At 41.7% G+C, this 15883-nt stretch overlaps 2 protein-coding genes across 2 annotated transcripts in view; one reads left to right on the top strand and one right to left on the bottom strand.

The window, feature by feature from the left end:
* LOC139765771 (gonadotropin-releasing hormone II receptor-like) overlaps positions 1–629 on the top strand; it is a 108044-nt gene extending 107415 nt beyond the window's left edge. The window contains exon 8 of the mRNA XM_071693559.1: positions 189–629. Coding sequence (XP_071549660.1) covers positions 189–516 — 328 coding nt within the window. The 3' untranslated portion in view covers positions 517–629. The remainder of the gene's footprint in view (positions 1–188) is intronic.
* LOC139765818 (uncharacterized) overlaps positions 1–15386 on the bottom strand; it is a 403015-nt gene extending 387629 nt beyond the window's left edge. Inside the window, exon 1 of the mRNA XM_071693619.1 lies at positions 15133–15386. The gene's annotated coding sequence lies outside the window, so the exon portion shown is untranslated. The remainder of the gene's footprint in view (positions 1–15132) is intronic.
* Between the last annotated feature and the right edge of the window lie 497 nt (positions 15387–15883).

Genomic DNA, 15883 nt, shown 5'->3' with positions numbered 1-15883 from the left:
AGTTTTGTATCCAAGTCCATTAAAATTTAAAATTTCTGACACACTGAATTGATGAAGTTATAAATACGCAATTAGTGTGTGCTTCCCCTCCTATACTAGCACATCCTTGCCCCAGGTCCCTTCCCCTTCCCTTCCCTTCCTCTACCACCCTAAAGTGTCTAACTATTCCCCTCCCTCGGCCGCTTCAGCGCCTCCCGCAGGGGGTCGTCGGCCCTCGTCCACTACAGCAGCAGCCGCAGCCGGGTGACGCTCTCCATGCCGCAGCTGCGGCTCCACGCCTCCCCCGTGCACCGCGGCCCCAGGAGCTCCTCCCAGAGGCACCAGCCTCCCGCCACCTCCGCCAGCCTGTCCACGGCCACCACCAGCACCTCCTGCCTCAGCCTGACGAAGGACCGGGTCGTGGGGCCGGCCCGCCACGACGACGCCTGCGAGAGGTCGGCCAGGCCCCGTCACCAGTACCCTGCCTCCCTCAGCTGCCACCACCACCACGCGGCCTCAACCCCAGCCCTCTACTGAGGCCGACCTCCCCAGCCCTCTACTGAGGTCGACCTCCCCAGCCCTCTACTGAGGTCGACCTCCCCAGCCCTCTACTGAGGTCGACCTCCCCAGCCCTCTACTGAGGTCGACCTCCCCAGCCCTCTACTGAGGTCGACCTCCCCAACCCTCTACTGAGGTTGACCTCTTCACCCTTTTACTGAGGTCGACCTCTTCACCCCTTTACTGAGGTCGACCTCCCCACCCTGTACTGAGGTCGACCTCCCCAGCCCTCTACTGAGGTCGACCTCCCAGCCCTCTACTGAGGTCGACCTCCCCACCCTGTACTGAGGTCGACCTCCCCACCCTTCTACTGAGGTTGACCTTCCCACCTTGTACTGAGGTTGACCTCCCCGCCCTCTACTGAGGTCGACCTCCCCACCCCTCTACTGGGGTCGACCTCCCCGCCCCTCTACTGAGGTCGACCTCTTCACCCCTTTACTGAGGATGACCTCCCCGCCCTCTACTGAAGTCGACCCTCCGCCCTCTACTGAGGTCGACCTCCCCAGCCCTCTACTGAGGTCGACCTCTTCACCCCTTTACTGAGGTTGACCTCCCCGCCCTCTACTGAGGTCGACCTCCCCGCCCCTCTACTGACGTCGACCTCCCCACACTGTACTGAGGTCGACCTCCCCACCCTCTACTGAGGTTGACCTCCCACCCTCTACTGAGGTCAACCTCCTCATCCTCTACTGAAGTTGACCTCCTCTACCCCAGACCTCTACTGAGGTCGAACTGCTCAAAACCCACCCTCTACTGAGGTTGAGGTCGACCTCCTCCAACCCCATCGTCCTCTACTGAGGTCGACATCCTCAATTCCAAATCTCTACTAAGGTCGACCTCCTTCACCCTTCGTCCTCTACTGAGGTCGACCTCCTCCAACCCTCCGTCCTCAACTGAGGTTGACCAACCTACTCCAGCCATGCATTCTACTGAGGTCGACATCCTCCACCCTCCGTCCTCAACTGAGGTCGATCGACCTCCTCCACCCCCTCCCGTCCTACACTGAGGTCGATCGACCTCCTCTAGCCTCCCCCTCCCCCCCCCTCACCACACACAACCCTCTATCAAGGCCTACGTCACCCCCCCCACTCCACCCCCTCCCCAAATCTACCGAGACGCACTTCCATCTACCCTGGCCTGTTGTCTACCCTCCTTCTCTCTCTCTCTCTCTCTCTCTCTCTCTCTCTCTCTCTCTCTCTCTCTCTCTCTCTCTCTCTCTCTCTCCAGCAGTACCCTCAAACTTACCCGTTTTCTGTCACAGCTGTCTCACTCCCTCTACAGTGTCTCCTACGTCAGGCCTCCTGAGTACATTTAATGTATGTAAATTTTTAATAGATATCAATACTAGTCTGTAAGAAAATTCAACCCTAGTATTTTTGTTTATTTACTGTATTTGTCTTTTATTGTAAATCCACAAAAGTGATGTAAATGTCGTGTTATTCACAAAAAAAAAAAGTATTTCCTTGTCGAAAGAAAACGTTACCTTTCACCTCAGTCATGTACTGTTTCGTGTAAAATAACAATAAGTACAACAATAATAACTAACTTAGTATTTTCTTTATCATCGCTAAGGCTGCATTAAAGAGAATTACCTGATGCACCAAAATAGCTTCAGTTTCAGGCGCTGAAAGTCGGTTCTGTGATGTCGCAAGGGGAGACTGAAGTGACAATGAAACAGGAGGCGGGAACAGACAAAGACAAAGCCAACTAGTTTGTAACAAATACACACACACACACACACACACACACACACACACACACACAGTGGTGTAGTGGTTGGCATTACTGATCAGCTCCAGGTCGGGACCACTTATGGGTTCGAATCCTGGGCATGGCAATCGGCCCACACCCAACCCAGGTGTTCAATCTCCCCTCAAAGCTTGGGCAATGAATGGGTTGCTGGCTGAAGCTGATGCGTGTATGTGTCTGTGTGTATATACACACATAGGAGTGAAAGACATGATATACATTATATATATATATATATATATATATATATATATATATATATATATATATACATATATACATATATATATATATATATATATATATATATATATATATATATATATATATATATATATATATATATTTGCGGATGTGATGAAAGAGGAAGGGGCGATTGAGAGAGAGAGAGAGAGAGAGAGAGAGAGAGAGAGAGAGAGAGAGAGAGAGAGAGAGAGAGAGAGAGAGCAACGAAACACACACACACACACACACACACACACACACACACACACACACCACTCTCCATCAACCTAATCAAAAGGACTGGACGAATCATTTTGATTAAGAGGGATCTATGGACATTTAAATGATTGAAATAAATAAATGAATAAAATAACAGGCGATCTCTGCTTATCTCTCTAACAAGTGAATAATTAATCAAGTTCTCGTTGGATTAATGATTAATTCATCAGCCAACATTACAAAGGATGTTTATCTAATGTCACATTTCTGATATGTACGGACAGTTTCATATAAACTCTGAAGTCATAACATTCAATGTATATATATACATATATATTTATTTATCTATTTATTTTGCTTTGTCGCTGTCTCCCGCGTTTGCGAGGTAGAGCAAGGAAACAGACGAAAGAAATGGCCCAACCCACACCCATACACATGTATATACATACACGTCCACACACGCAAATATACATACCCATACATCTCAATGTACACATATATATACACACACAGACACATACATATATACACATGCACACAATTCACACTGTCTGCATTTATTCATTCCCATCGCCACCTCGCCACACATGGAATAACATCCCCCTCCCCCTTCATGTGCGCGAGGTAGCGCTAGGAAAAGACAACAAAGGCCACATTCGTTCACACTCAGTCTCTAGCTGTCATGTAATAATGCCCGAAACCACAGCTCCCTTTCCACATCCAAGCCCCACACGACTTTCCATGGTTTACCCCAGACGCTTCACATGCCCTGATTCAATCCACTGACAGCACGTCTACCCCGGTATACCACATCGATCCAATTCACTCTATTCCTTGCCCGCCTTTCACCCTCCTGCACGTTCAGGCCCCGATCACTCAAAATCTTTTTCACTCCATCTTTCCACCTCCAATTTGGTCTCCTACTTCTCCTCGTTCCCTCCACCTCCGACACATATATCCTCTTGGTCAATCTTTCCTCACTCATTCTCTCCATGTGCCCAAACCATTTCAAAACACCCTCTTCTGCTCTCTCAACCACGCTCTTTTTATTTCCACACATCTCTCTTACCGTTACATTACTTACTCGATCAAACCACCTCACACCACATATTGTCCTCAAACATCTCATTTCCAGCACATCCACCCTCCTGCGCACAACTCTATCCATAGCCCACGCCTCGCAACCATACAACATTGTTGGAACCACTATTCCTTCAAACATACCCAATTTTGCTTTCCGAGATAATGTTCTCGACTTCCAAACATTTTTCAACGCTCCCAGAACTTTCGCCACCTCCCCCATCCTATGATTCACTTCCGCTGCCAAATCCACTCCCAGATATCTAAAACACTTCACTTCCTCCAATTTTTCTGCATTTAAACTTACCTCCCAATTAACTTGTCCCTCAACTCTACTGTACCTATTAACCTTTCTCTTATTCACATTTACTCTCAGCTTTCTTCTTTCACACACTTTACCAAACTCAGTCACCAGCTTCTGCAGTTTCTCACCCGAATCAGCCACCAGCGCTGTATCATCAACGAACAACAACTGACTCACTTCCCAAGCTCTCTCATCCACAACAGACTGCATGCTTGCACCTCTTTCCAAAACTCTTGCATTCACCTTCCTAACAACCCCATCTATAAACAAATTAAACAACCATGGAGACATCACACACCCCTACCGAAAAGCTACATTCACTGAGAACCAATCACTTTCCACTCTTCCAACACGTATACACGCCTTACATCCTCGATAAAAACTTTTCACTGCTTCTAACAACTTGCCTCCCACACCATATATTCTTAATACCTTCCACAGAGCATCTCTATCAACGCTATCATATGCCTTCTCCAGATCCATAAATGCTACATACAAATCCATTTGCTTTTCTAAGTATTTCTCACATACATTCTTCAAAGCAAACACCTGATCCACACACCCTCTACCACTTCTGAAACCTAATTCATATATATAAATTAGGTACTCTCATGGCGGTATGGCGTCTTTCATGGCATATACACTTGACTAAAGTGTAAAATTTTCTAAATTCCTCTGGCGGTTAATTTCTGGAAAAAAAATCCCTCTTCAAAATTTGAAAATATAAAATGATAAATATAAAATGAAAATGAAAATATAAAATGATAAAATAAAAAGGAAATATAAACCATCAGTGACCAAGTATCTAAGTAAATTCATATAAAATTCTAACACTCACAGAACAGAAAAAAAAACCCAGTCGATTATGAAATTTAAAAACTCAATGAAATTAATATCAAAATTTCGATATACACTATCAACAAACGCTACGTACAGACAATCCCAGGGTCGAGTTAATGGTCTTAATTAACATGCAAATTAAACCCCAAATATACTTTTCATCTCTGTATCCTTCCCTTTAGGGAAAATTGGCAGGAATTTTGCATAAATTCAAAAAAAAATTCATTTAAATGCGCCATAACAGATGCTGCTACATTGTGAAAAAAAATTCACGCGAAGTTTATATTACGACTTTGTTATTCATATGATAAAATTTATATACGTAAGAGACAATGAATAACACGAAAGGGAATTTTTTTAATGAATTACTGTGATATTTCTCTATCCTCTAAATCCTTCATAATTCATATGACACGAGCTGAAAAATAAGAAAAAAATAATGTTAAAAACATAAAAAAAAAAAATGCCCTCATGGCGGCCATCTTGGATCGAACAGAGTGCAAAGACTAGGGTTCGAACCCTGGCTTTTTACGTGTTGTACGGAAGCGCGAGTTCCAATGCGCTGCTACAATCGTGTTCGTATACCACTGCGTTCGTCCAATTACGTTCTGTGAGAGGCAGTGAAAACATGATATAACCGCTAGAGTTAAATTGGCTACGACTAATTACTGGAGACATTTGTATCATACGTGTGACTTACGTGACCGTCGTAATGTTACGTGCCCGTCGTAATGTTACGACCCGTCGTAATGTTACGTGCCTGTCGTAATGTTACGACCCGTCGTAATGTTACGACCCGTCGTAATGTTACGACCTATCGTAATGTTACGACCCATCGTAAAGTTACGACTTCTGCGATCGCCGTCACCTCCACGAAACGAGGAACAAAAAGGCCTTTACGTCATACTTCAAAGGCAACTCGTTACGTTCCCTGGGTAACATAACAATACAGGTATTATCACTGATACATGATCAGTACGTGGTGAAACCTGACGATCAATTCACGTGAGGTCGAATAGGCTCACCATCTCATTATGAGGGGAGGGGGGTAGTCTGATGACGTCATGATCCCCCCCCGACGTCTATATATGAGGACATGGTGTCGATTCCCCGGGAGCTAAGGGGGTTGTGGGGGGGGGGCGGGTGGAGCTAAAGGGCGTGTGGGTGTGGGTGGGTGTGGGTGGGTGTGGGTGTGGGATTGAGAGTTCACTATAACACATCCCTCCTGTAGGAGGTGATGGGCCAGGCCCCTGCCCATCACCAGGCCCTTGTGGCCACCTTCCTGCAGAAGGAGCAGGAGGCAGGGTCCCGCGGTGGCCCGCTTACGTCAGACGTCTGACGTCATCCCCCTGCCCGTCTCCGCAATGGACTGGCAACCGTGGCGTGGTGCTTCTATGCACCACCCAAGGGTCCAAATTCTGGAAAGGGTTAGTCGGTTCACAGGCAATCCAGCTGTTCATCCTCTTCTCCAAAAATATATTCTTCCGCTCAGCAGTGACATAGATTTCCATTATCAATTTTCGCCTTGAATCTCCCATGAAAACCAAAATGGAAGGCTAACAATAACTATATTACTTAACTATCCAATCAACAGATCAGTTATATAAAACAAGTGCTGGATGTGAGGCTTTTAAAAGCCAAAACACGATAAAAAAATAAATAAATAAATAAATGCGTGGTTTAACTGACTATTCACAGGTCGCTGGCGCTAAGGTAAGCAATCAACATTGGTCATCTTCCTAATTTTTCGTTTATCTTCACCTCTTTCTACATTTATCAAAAAAGATTCACTTGTTTATCACTGCCATGTTAATCTGATAATGCTATTTATTTTTGAACTCATTCACAAACTTGATGACAGGTTACCACACACACATACACACACACACACACGGGTAGAAAAGGTCTGTAATAAAGAGGTCTACAGCATATCTAAAAATATATCAAATTTGGTCCAAGGAATGGCATATGAAATCTACTGTTGACGGGGGGGGAAAAAAAGGGTAATAATCATACACTTTTAAAATGAAAATGATTTCCACAGCTGGAGAGAATTCTAAGAGAATTTTTAACAAGTTCTTATTAATGAAAATCTTACTGATTAATGGCTAAAGGCAAAATGAGAGAGAAAAAAATGACAGTAAGATTTTATAAACTAAGGTTATTACAACTTACATTGCCACTAAGGTATGTTAGATAATATAACTAAATTGTATTTCATATTATGTGCCCAAAGTTACCTTTATGTTGCCAGCTAAGCCGCTTCCCCTAAGCTACCATTTTAGATTATTTACCTCAATCATCTCTCATCTAAACACTAATGTCTAAGTTATAACGTCACACCTTCCTTCATGAGCAGGTAGGAAAATAACACAAGTGACGACGGAATCATTTAGTTACCCATGGGCGACCCTTCGAGAAAACGGGAAGGAAATAAGCACTAGAAAACGGACCCTTCGAGAAAACGGGAAGGAAATAAGCACTAGAAAACGACCCTTCGAGAAAACGGGAAGGAAATAAGCACTAGAAAACGAGACCTTCAGCCCTGAAACCATTTCCCGGCTCAACATCAACTCCTGTATTCATCTCCCGTCTTATTTCTAACACCCCAATATTCTTTTTTCTCATCATTTCCTGCTATCTGGAAAGCCAAGTGTCCAATACATGAGATAAACTTTCTCCCTCATTTTAGAATTGCAAATTTGTGGCATGTAATATATATATATATATATATATATATATATATATATATATATATATATATATATAGATAGATAGATAGATAGATATATCTTCCTATGAGTCCACGGGGAAAATAAAACACGAAAAGTTCCCAAGTGCACTTTCGTGTAATAATCACATCATCAGGGGAGACACAAGAGAGAAATATAACAGTCAGTTGATATACATCGAAGAGACGAAGCTAGGACGCCATTTGGTAAACATGTGTTTGTCCAAAACATATATACATATATATATATATATATATATATATATATATATATATATATATATATATATATATATATATATATATATATTTTTTTTTTATTTTTTTTATTTTTTTTTTTGCTTTGTCGCTGTCTCCCGCGTTTGGGAGGTAAGTTTGAATGGAGAAACACTGGAGGAAGTAAAGTGTTTTAGATATCTGGGAGTGGATCTGGCAGCGGATGGAACCATGGAAGCGGAAGTGGATCATAGGGTGGGGGAGGGGGCGAAAATTCTGGGAGCCTTGAAGGATGTGTGGAAGTCGAGAACATTATCTCGGAAAGCAAAAATGGGTATGTTTGAAGGAATAGTGGTTCCAACAATGTTGTATGGTTGCGAGGCGTGGGCTATGGATAGAGTTGTGCGCAGGAGGATGGATGTGCTGGAAATGAGATGTTTGAGGACAATGTGTGGTGTGAGGTGGTTTGATCGAGTAAGTAACGTAAGGGTAAGAGAGATGTGTGGAAATAAAAAGAGCGTGGTTGAGAGAGCAGAAGAGGTGTGTTTTGAAATGGTTTGGGCACATAGAGAGAATGAGTGAGGAAAGATTGACCAAGAGGATATATGTGTCGGACGTGGAGGGAACGAGAAGTGGGAGACCAAATTGGAGGTGGAAAGATGGAGTGAAAAAGATTTTGTGTGATCGGGGCCTGAACATGCAGGAGGGTGAAAGGAGGGCAAGGAATAGAGTGAACTGGATCGATGTGGTATACCGGGGTTGACGTGCTGTCAGTGGATTGAATCAGGGCATGTGAAGCGTCTGGGGTAAACCATGGAAAGCTGTGTGGGGCCTGGATGTGGAAAGGGAGCTGTGGTTTCGGGCATTATCGCATGACAGCTAGAGACTGAGTGTGAACGAATGAGGCCTTTGTTGTCTTTTCCTAGCGCTACCTCGCACACATGAGGGGGGAGGGGGATGGTAATCCATGTGTGGTGAGGTGGCGATGGAAATGAATAAAGGCAGACAGTGTGAATTGTGTGCATGGGTATATATGTATGTGTCTGTGTGTGTATATATATGTGTACATTGAGATGTATAGGTATGTATATTTGCGTGTGTGGACGTGTATGTATATACATGTGTATGGGGGTGGGTTGGGCCATTTCTTTCGTCTGTTTCCTTGCGCTACCTCGCAAACGCGGGAGACAGCGACGAGGTATAAAAAAAATATATATATATATATATATATATATATATATATATATATATATATATGACTAAATTAACTCATTTCATTTTAATCAAGTTCACTTAATCTCGTGTGGTAATTCATTTCTAAAAAAAATTAGGATGTAATCCCCCAGTGATGAACGCTAAGAGCATATCTCACAGGGATGTATTACTGTACGAATTAATGCATTGAAAAAGACGTGGAAAAAAAAGAATTACATTTTGTACGGATGAAAATGGCCAAACAATAACACACACACACACACACACACACACCGAGGAACGCGGAATGAAACGGCGGACATGAGACACTGAATTCGTCTCTTAATACAAATAATTCGTTTTGTCTTGTTTACACAACAGCAAGACGACAAGATGAACAGCAGCATAATTACGTAGAGAAATAAGCTTGATTAACTGTATAACGAACACATACACACACACACACACACACACACACACACCCTCTCTGTTTCGCTAAAATTACATCGCTTAAATTCCGAGACTCACCATTCCGTTGTTGCATAAGGGAAACTACCATTTCTTATTTCTCCCTTCTATCTTTTTTTTTAATCATGACCCAGCTTTTTCCTGCTCTCTTTAATACACTTTATCTCTCATCTCTTCCATTAAATAATAACTTGGGAGAGAGATATATAAGTCTATTACTTCCTCTACGAACCAAGCCTTCCCACATATACGCCCTTATCGATTCGGTGAGGCGAATAACTCGACCCCCCGGACACATTTCATGACGAAAATTGGAACTCAATCTAATAATCTTTTATTTCAAAACGAAAATTTGAACTCAATCTAATAATCTTTTATTTCAAAACGAAAATTTGAACTCAATCTAATAATCTTTTATTTCAAAGCAAAAATTTGAACTCAATTTAATAATCTTTTATTTCAAAACGAAAATTTGAACTCAATCTAATAATCTTTTATTTCAAAACGAAAATTTGAACTCAATCTAATAATCTTTTATTTCAAAACGAAAATTGGAACTCAATCTAATAATCTTTTATTTCAAAACGAAAATTTGAACTCAATCTAATAATCTTTTATTTCAAAACGAAAATTTGAACTCAATCTAATAATCTTTTATTTCAAAACGAAAATTTGAATTCAATCTAATAATCTTTTATTTCAAAACGAAAATTTGAAGTCAATCTAATAATCTTTTGTTTCAAAACGAAAATTTGAATTCAATCTAATAATCTTTTATTTCAAAGCAAAAATTTAAACTCAATCTAATAATCTTTTATTTCAAATCGAAAATTTGAACTCAATCTAATAATCTTTTATTTCAAAACGAAAATTTGAACTCAATCTAATAAACTTTTATTTCAAAACGAGAATTTGAACTCAATCTAATAATCTTTTATTTCAAAACGAGAATTTGAACTCAATGTAATAATCTTTTATTTCAAAACGAAAATTTGAACTCAATCTAATAATCTTTTATTTCAAAACGAAAATTTGAACTCAATCTAATAATCTTTTATTTCCTGATGAGTTGGAAACTCAAATTAGAGGGGGAAAAAAAAGAAACATGGAAGTGTTTTATACCAGCTGCTCCCAGGGGTAGAAAAAGGGCGAGCAGCTGCGACTCCCGGGAAGAAAACGGAAAGAAAACGACTGAGGTAAACAATGTTTGACTGAGCCTTCTATAATTATCAACAGATCATAAACAGCCAATTTCCTCGTTCGTTCGGGTGATATGGATCTTGTAAAGGGTAGTTGTTAAGGGCCAAATGTCTTTGACAACGAGTAGATACGTGACCCAAAAAGCTATATACGACAACTTTCGTAGAAACGTTTGCCTTAAATAAGAAGTTTGAAACCAATTTGCCGATTTCCCTTTGCCTTAAATAAGAAGTTTGAAACCAATTTGCCGATTTCCCTTTTTATAATTACCTCAAAGGATCTATTTCTCATGCGTTTCCCAAGATGCCTATTTTAGGTATTTCCTGCAGCCCAAGCCTGCGCTTCATTCAGTAGCAGGGAAAGGTGGACGCCCCTTTTTCGAAAGAGAGAAATTCGACTGTTATATCCCGGTGGCACATGGCCTCTCTGCCAACTGGAGAATTTACTTCCACCCTCATTGTCACCACAAGGAGGCGGAGTCCGGTAACACCTACCCTGGCAACTAGGCCATTTGTCTATCCACGACAAAGTAAGTGTTCACCGTAGAGTTAGGATAAAAGCAAGTATCTATAGATATCAAATTTCATGAAATAGTTATGATCATCTTTTACTGAGCTACATAATGTGAGGCACAGAAATGTTGTATGTAACATAGCATTATTTGTCGTCCTACCGTCCGACCAATAAGGTCGAAATTCCGACCGGAGTTTAAGGCGTGAGAGGGAGTTCTCTCAATGCGACACACACACACACACACACACACACACACAGCTTCCCTCAGCTATGGTCGCTGGTATTTTGAGAAGCCAGACACAAACAACACCCCGGGTCGCTGAGGATGTCAACATCGTCCAAAAAAAAAAAAAAAAAAAAATAAAAAAATAATAAAAACGAGAAAATATCTTAAAAAACACTTTTAGATAGAAGGTTACAGGAACCCATCCATACATGAAATTTCAACATTTTTTTTGCTTCTGGGGCCACAACAACCATTCTAATTAAGGAACTAGGACACTAATTGCACCCACACCTAATTAGTGGAGTCGCAGGCTTAATGAAAGGCACAGGGAGCCACCATTAACCCTGCGTCTCAACCTAACCCAACTCGTATCATGATCTAGCTAGAGGATCGGATCCTATATATACCCGTGTTCGTTATATGGGACGAGATATTCGATCCTTTCCCTGTTCACTTGAGGTTATATATAGTCTCCAAGACACATGTCCGACGCTAGCAAGAGGATCGGATCCTTTATAAACCCGTGTTGGCTATATTTCACGAGATCTTCGATCCTTTCCTTATTGAGGTGACATATACTCTCTCTGAATAGCGTCAGGCGCTTACGCCCCAATCTACTGGGACATACGCAGCCCACCAGCCTCTAGTGTTGACTCGTTTTACGCTGAAATAGCTGTTTCCAGTCAACAAGAACCTCACGACTTACTACGTCTTGCGAACGCTGCAAAAGAGGACAGTGAAGGAGGTAAGCGGATCTGGACCACAGAGGACGAATGAGTACTGGAACACTTGAAGGTCCACAGAACTGAGGGTGTTTATGAGCCAGCAGAGGGAGGGTCCAGCAGTGTTGTGAGCCAGCAGGGACAGGGTCCAGCAGTGCTGTGAGCCAGCAGGGACAGGGTCCAGCAGTGCTGTGAGCCAGCAGGGACAGGGTCCAGCAGTGCTGTGAGCCAGCAGGGACAGGGTCCAGCAGTGTTGTGAGCCAGCAGGGGCTGAGTCCAGCAGTGCTGTGAGCCAGCAGGGACAGGGTCCAGCAGTGCTGTGAGCCAGCAGGGACAGGGTCCGGCAGTGCTGTGAGCCAGCAGGCACAGGGTCCGGCAGTGCTGTGAGCCAGCAAGGACAGGGTCCAGGAATGTTGTGAGCCAGCAGGGACAGAGTCCAGGAATACTGTGCGCCAGCAACAGCAGGGCCCAAAGGATGTGTCCCCGACCAGTGTCAGCTACAGAGGACATGGTGATGGTACTCATTCCTCTCGCAGCTCTCTTTAATGCCTTAAAGGCAACAGCTTCTCGGCTATTACAAGACCTTACACACCACAACTATGGTTACAACACCTTGGGAAGACGTAATGTGTGCTGTAAGTGCTGAACAATCGCATGAATACTGGATAAAATTAAGCCATGCACTGGCTGAGTTCGCTGACAATGTTTATCTTTGGTGTCGGCTACCCCGTCTGACCACCCGCCATCGCCTTGTTTCTGGACTCATTGTCAGACAATTATTTTTTTCTTAAAAGACATTTGCTACTGATACACAATGTAGGAGAGGAAGGTAGAGAGGACCATGGATATCAAGACATCAAAGAAAATATCTGGTCCAGTCAACAGCTACTTATAAGGTCGTTAAATTCAATCCCCCAGAACCTTTTAAGGAAGAATCGGCAAAAAAAATTAAAAAAAACAAGTCTGGTGTACAAACTAAAGAGGTATATTACGACCACAAGAGACTGGTAGTTAGGACAGAGGATGACTTACAAGGCCAGAATATACTTGACAAGGAACAGATGTTTGGGGGGAAAGATATCTTCTATACTGATAAGGTCAGACAAATATTTGGCTAAGATACACTGCAGATCACGCCATCCATGTAGTGGGTGAAATTGCGGCAAGGAGTCACGTGACCAAGGGTAACAACCCTTGCAAACGAGGTGATCCGTGGGTAGGAATTATAGCCACTTAGCTTCCATCCAACATCAAGCATGTATCAGTTTCCGTTCCGTATATCCAGTTGATTTTGCTACGTTAGGTTAGGTTAGGTTTGACTTGGTTAGCTTTGATTTGGCTAGGTTAGGTTAGGTTAGGTTAGGTTTGACTTGGTTAGCTTTGATTTGGCTAGGTTAGGTGGTTTGATTTGGTTAGGTTAGATTAGGTTAGGTTTGATTTGGCTAAGGTTAGGTTTGATTTGGCTAGGTTAGGTTAGGTTTGATATGTTTAGGTAAGGTTAGGTTAGATTTGGCTCGGTTAGGTTAGGTTTAATTTGGTTAGGTTTGATACGGCTAGGTTAGGTTTGGTTTGGTTTGATTTGGTTAGGTTTGTTGGTCGGTTGAATTTAATTTGGTTAGGTTGGGTTAGGTTTGTTGGATAAACTTAATTAGTTTAGGTTAGGTTTGTTTCTTTCACAAAGTCATTAACTTTTTTTTCTTTTTACTTTCCTCCCAACTCAAAACCCTAGTTCCCACTGGTCGACCCCCCACCCCCCCTTTACCGTAGAATAAAGGAGGGGAGGGGCTAATCTATCCCAAAAAAATTGCGATTTGCAGTACAAATTAAAGTTGAAAATCGTGCAAAAACACATCAAAAACCACCAGAAAAAAAGAAAAAAATTCAATTTCCAATCCGGTGGATGGCTCAGGTGGTAATTCTACCCATCGAGTGAACGTTCTAGAACCCATGAGATGTTAATGGGTTTTCCAGGGCTAGGGAAGGAAATACGAGAGCCACGAAAATGGAAAGGTGTTGGGGAGGGGAGGGAGGGGGGTAGGCTTGCCCTAAACCATCTAATTTCACTTGGAAAATCCCACTCGGTGCAAATGAAGTGGCATCAAAATCCCGTTTTCTTAATTTTTTCGTCCAATTAAAATTTTTCAAGCATCTGGATATTATAATATACGTCATATACTGTGCCATTTTGGTTTGTGGTCAAATATACCATCCAATATCAAAATTCTGTCCATGGAATCACCTAATAATTGTTTAATGTCGATTTTCATAATTTGTTTCCAGCGCCCATAAGATAAAAACATTTTTCAACACATTAAAAAAAATTATGCAGACATTAAAATAAAATATTAAAAAAAACATTTTTATGCAAATGACATCAAAATCAAACATTTAAAGATATGCAAATGACATTAAAATCAAACATTAAAGAATATGCAAATGACATTAAAATCAAACATTAAAGAATATGCAAATGATATTAAAATCAAACATTAAAAAAATTATGCAAATGACTTTAAAATCAAACAAAAAATATTTATGCAAATGTCATTAAAATCAAACATTCAAAAAAAATTATGCAAATGACATTAAAATCAAACATTAAAAAAAAAACATTTATGCAAATGACATTAAAATCAAACATCAAAAAACATTTTTTATGCAAATTACATTAAAATCAAACTTAAAAAAACATTTATTCAAATTACATTACAATCAAACATTAAAAAAACATTTATGCAAATGACATTAAAATCAAACATAAAAAAAATTATGCAAATGACATTTAAATCAAACATTAAAAAAAAACATTTTTTATGCAAATGACATTAAAATAAAAGTGAAAATTTATGCAAATGACATTAAAATCAAACAAAATTATAAAAGACGTCTAAAGGATCTTCTACCATACCTTGCAAGCTGACATGTTGGGTACCCACGCCCAATCTTTCCTCCTCGTATTTCCACCACTGACACACTGCCTTTTCCTTCCTCAGATCATATATATATCACTACTGAACCCCCTACACATAGGTGTTCACATCAGTCAACGAATTTATATATAAATATGTTTTATGAAGTATTTTTTAAACACTTACTGACGCGCGTTCACCTCACACGTGCACTACCTGGCGTTACATAGACGAAACTGCCCACAAGGACTCGACCCTTGAGACCTCTCAACCAATAGAATTTCATTATCCCCCCAAAATGGCTGAGCAATGTTTACATCAAGAGCCAATCACGGCTCTGCATTCCCCCACGAGGCGATGACCACCTCCTCCAATAAGAGGAGGCAAATCCGATGACGTAGAACCCGCGAACTTCAACTCACGGGTTATGAAGCAGATTCAAACCTCTCGATAAGGGGGTTCAGAAGCGTCGAAGACTGAGCAGGAACCAACGAGTCACAGATGGGAAAAGGTGGCTAGTGACGGAGGATGGTGTAGGCTGTACGTCCTAACCTCTGAAATGGTCAAATATGCTTGGGAAACGGTACCTGTCTGTTGAAGTCTCGAACGAGCTTCATTTCAACTGCGCCTCACAGTTTCGAATCCCAGTGTGGATGAATCCACTCCCGCAAGCGTCATTGTGGACTTCAACCTATCACAAGGCTTCACAACCCAGACATTACAACTCAGGCTGCCTTATGGAAACGATGG

The sequence above is a fragment of the Panulirus ornatus genome, chromosome 56 (genome assembly GCF_036320965.1).
Source record: "Panulirus ornatus isolate Po-2019 chromosome 56, ASM3632096v1, whole genome shotgun sequence".
Taxonomy (NCBI): Eukaryota; Metazoa; Arthropoda; class Malacostraca; order Decapoda; family Palinuridae; genus Panulirus; species Panulirus ornatus.
This window is presented reverse-complemented; position numbering and strand designations above follow the sequence as displayed.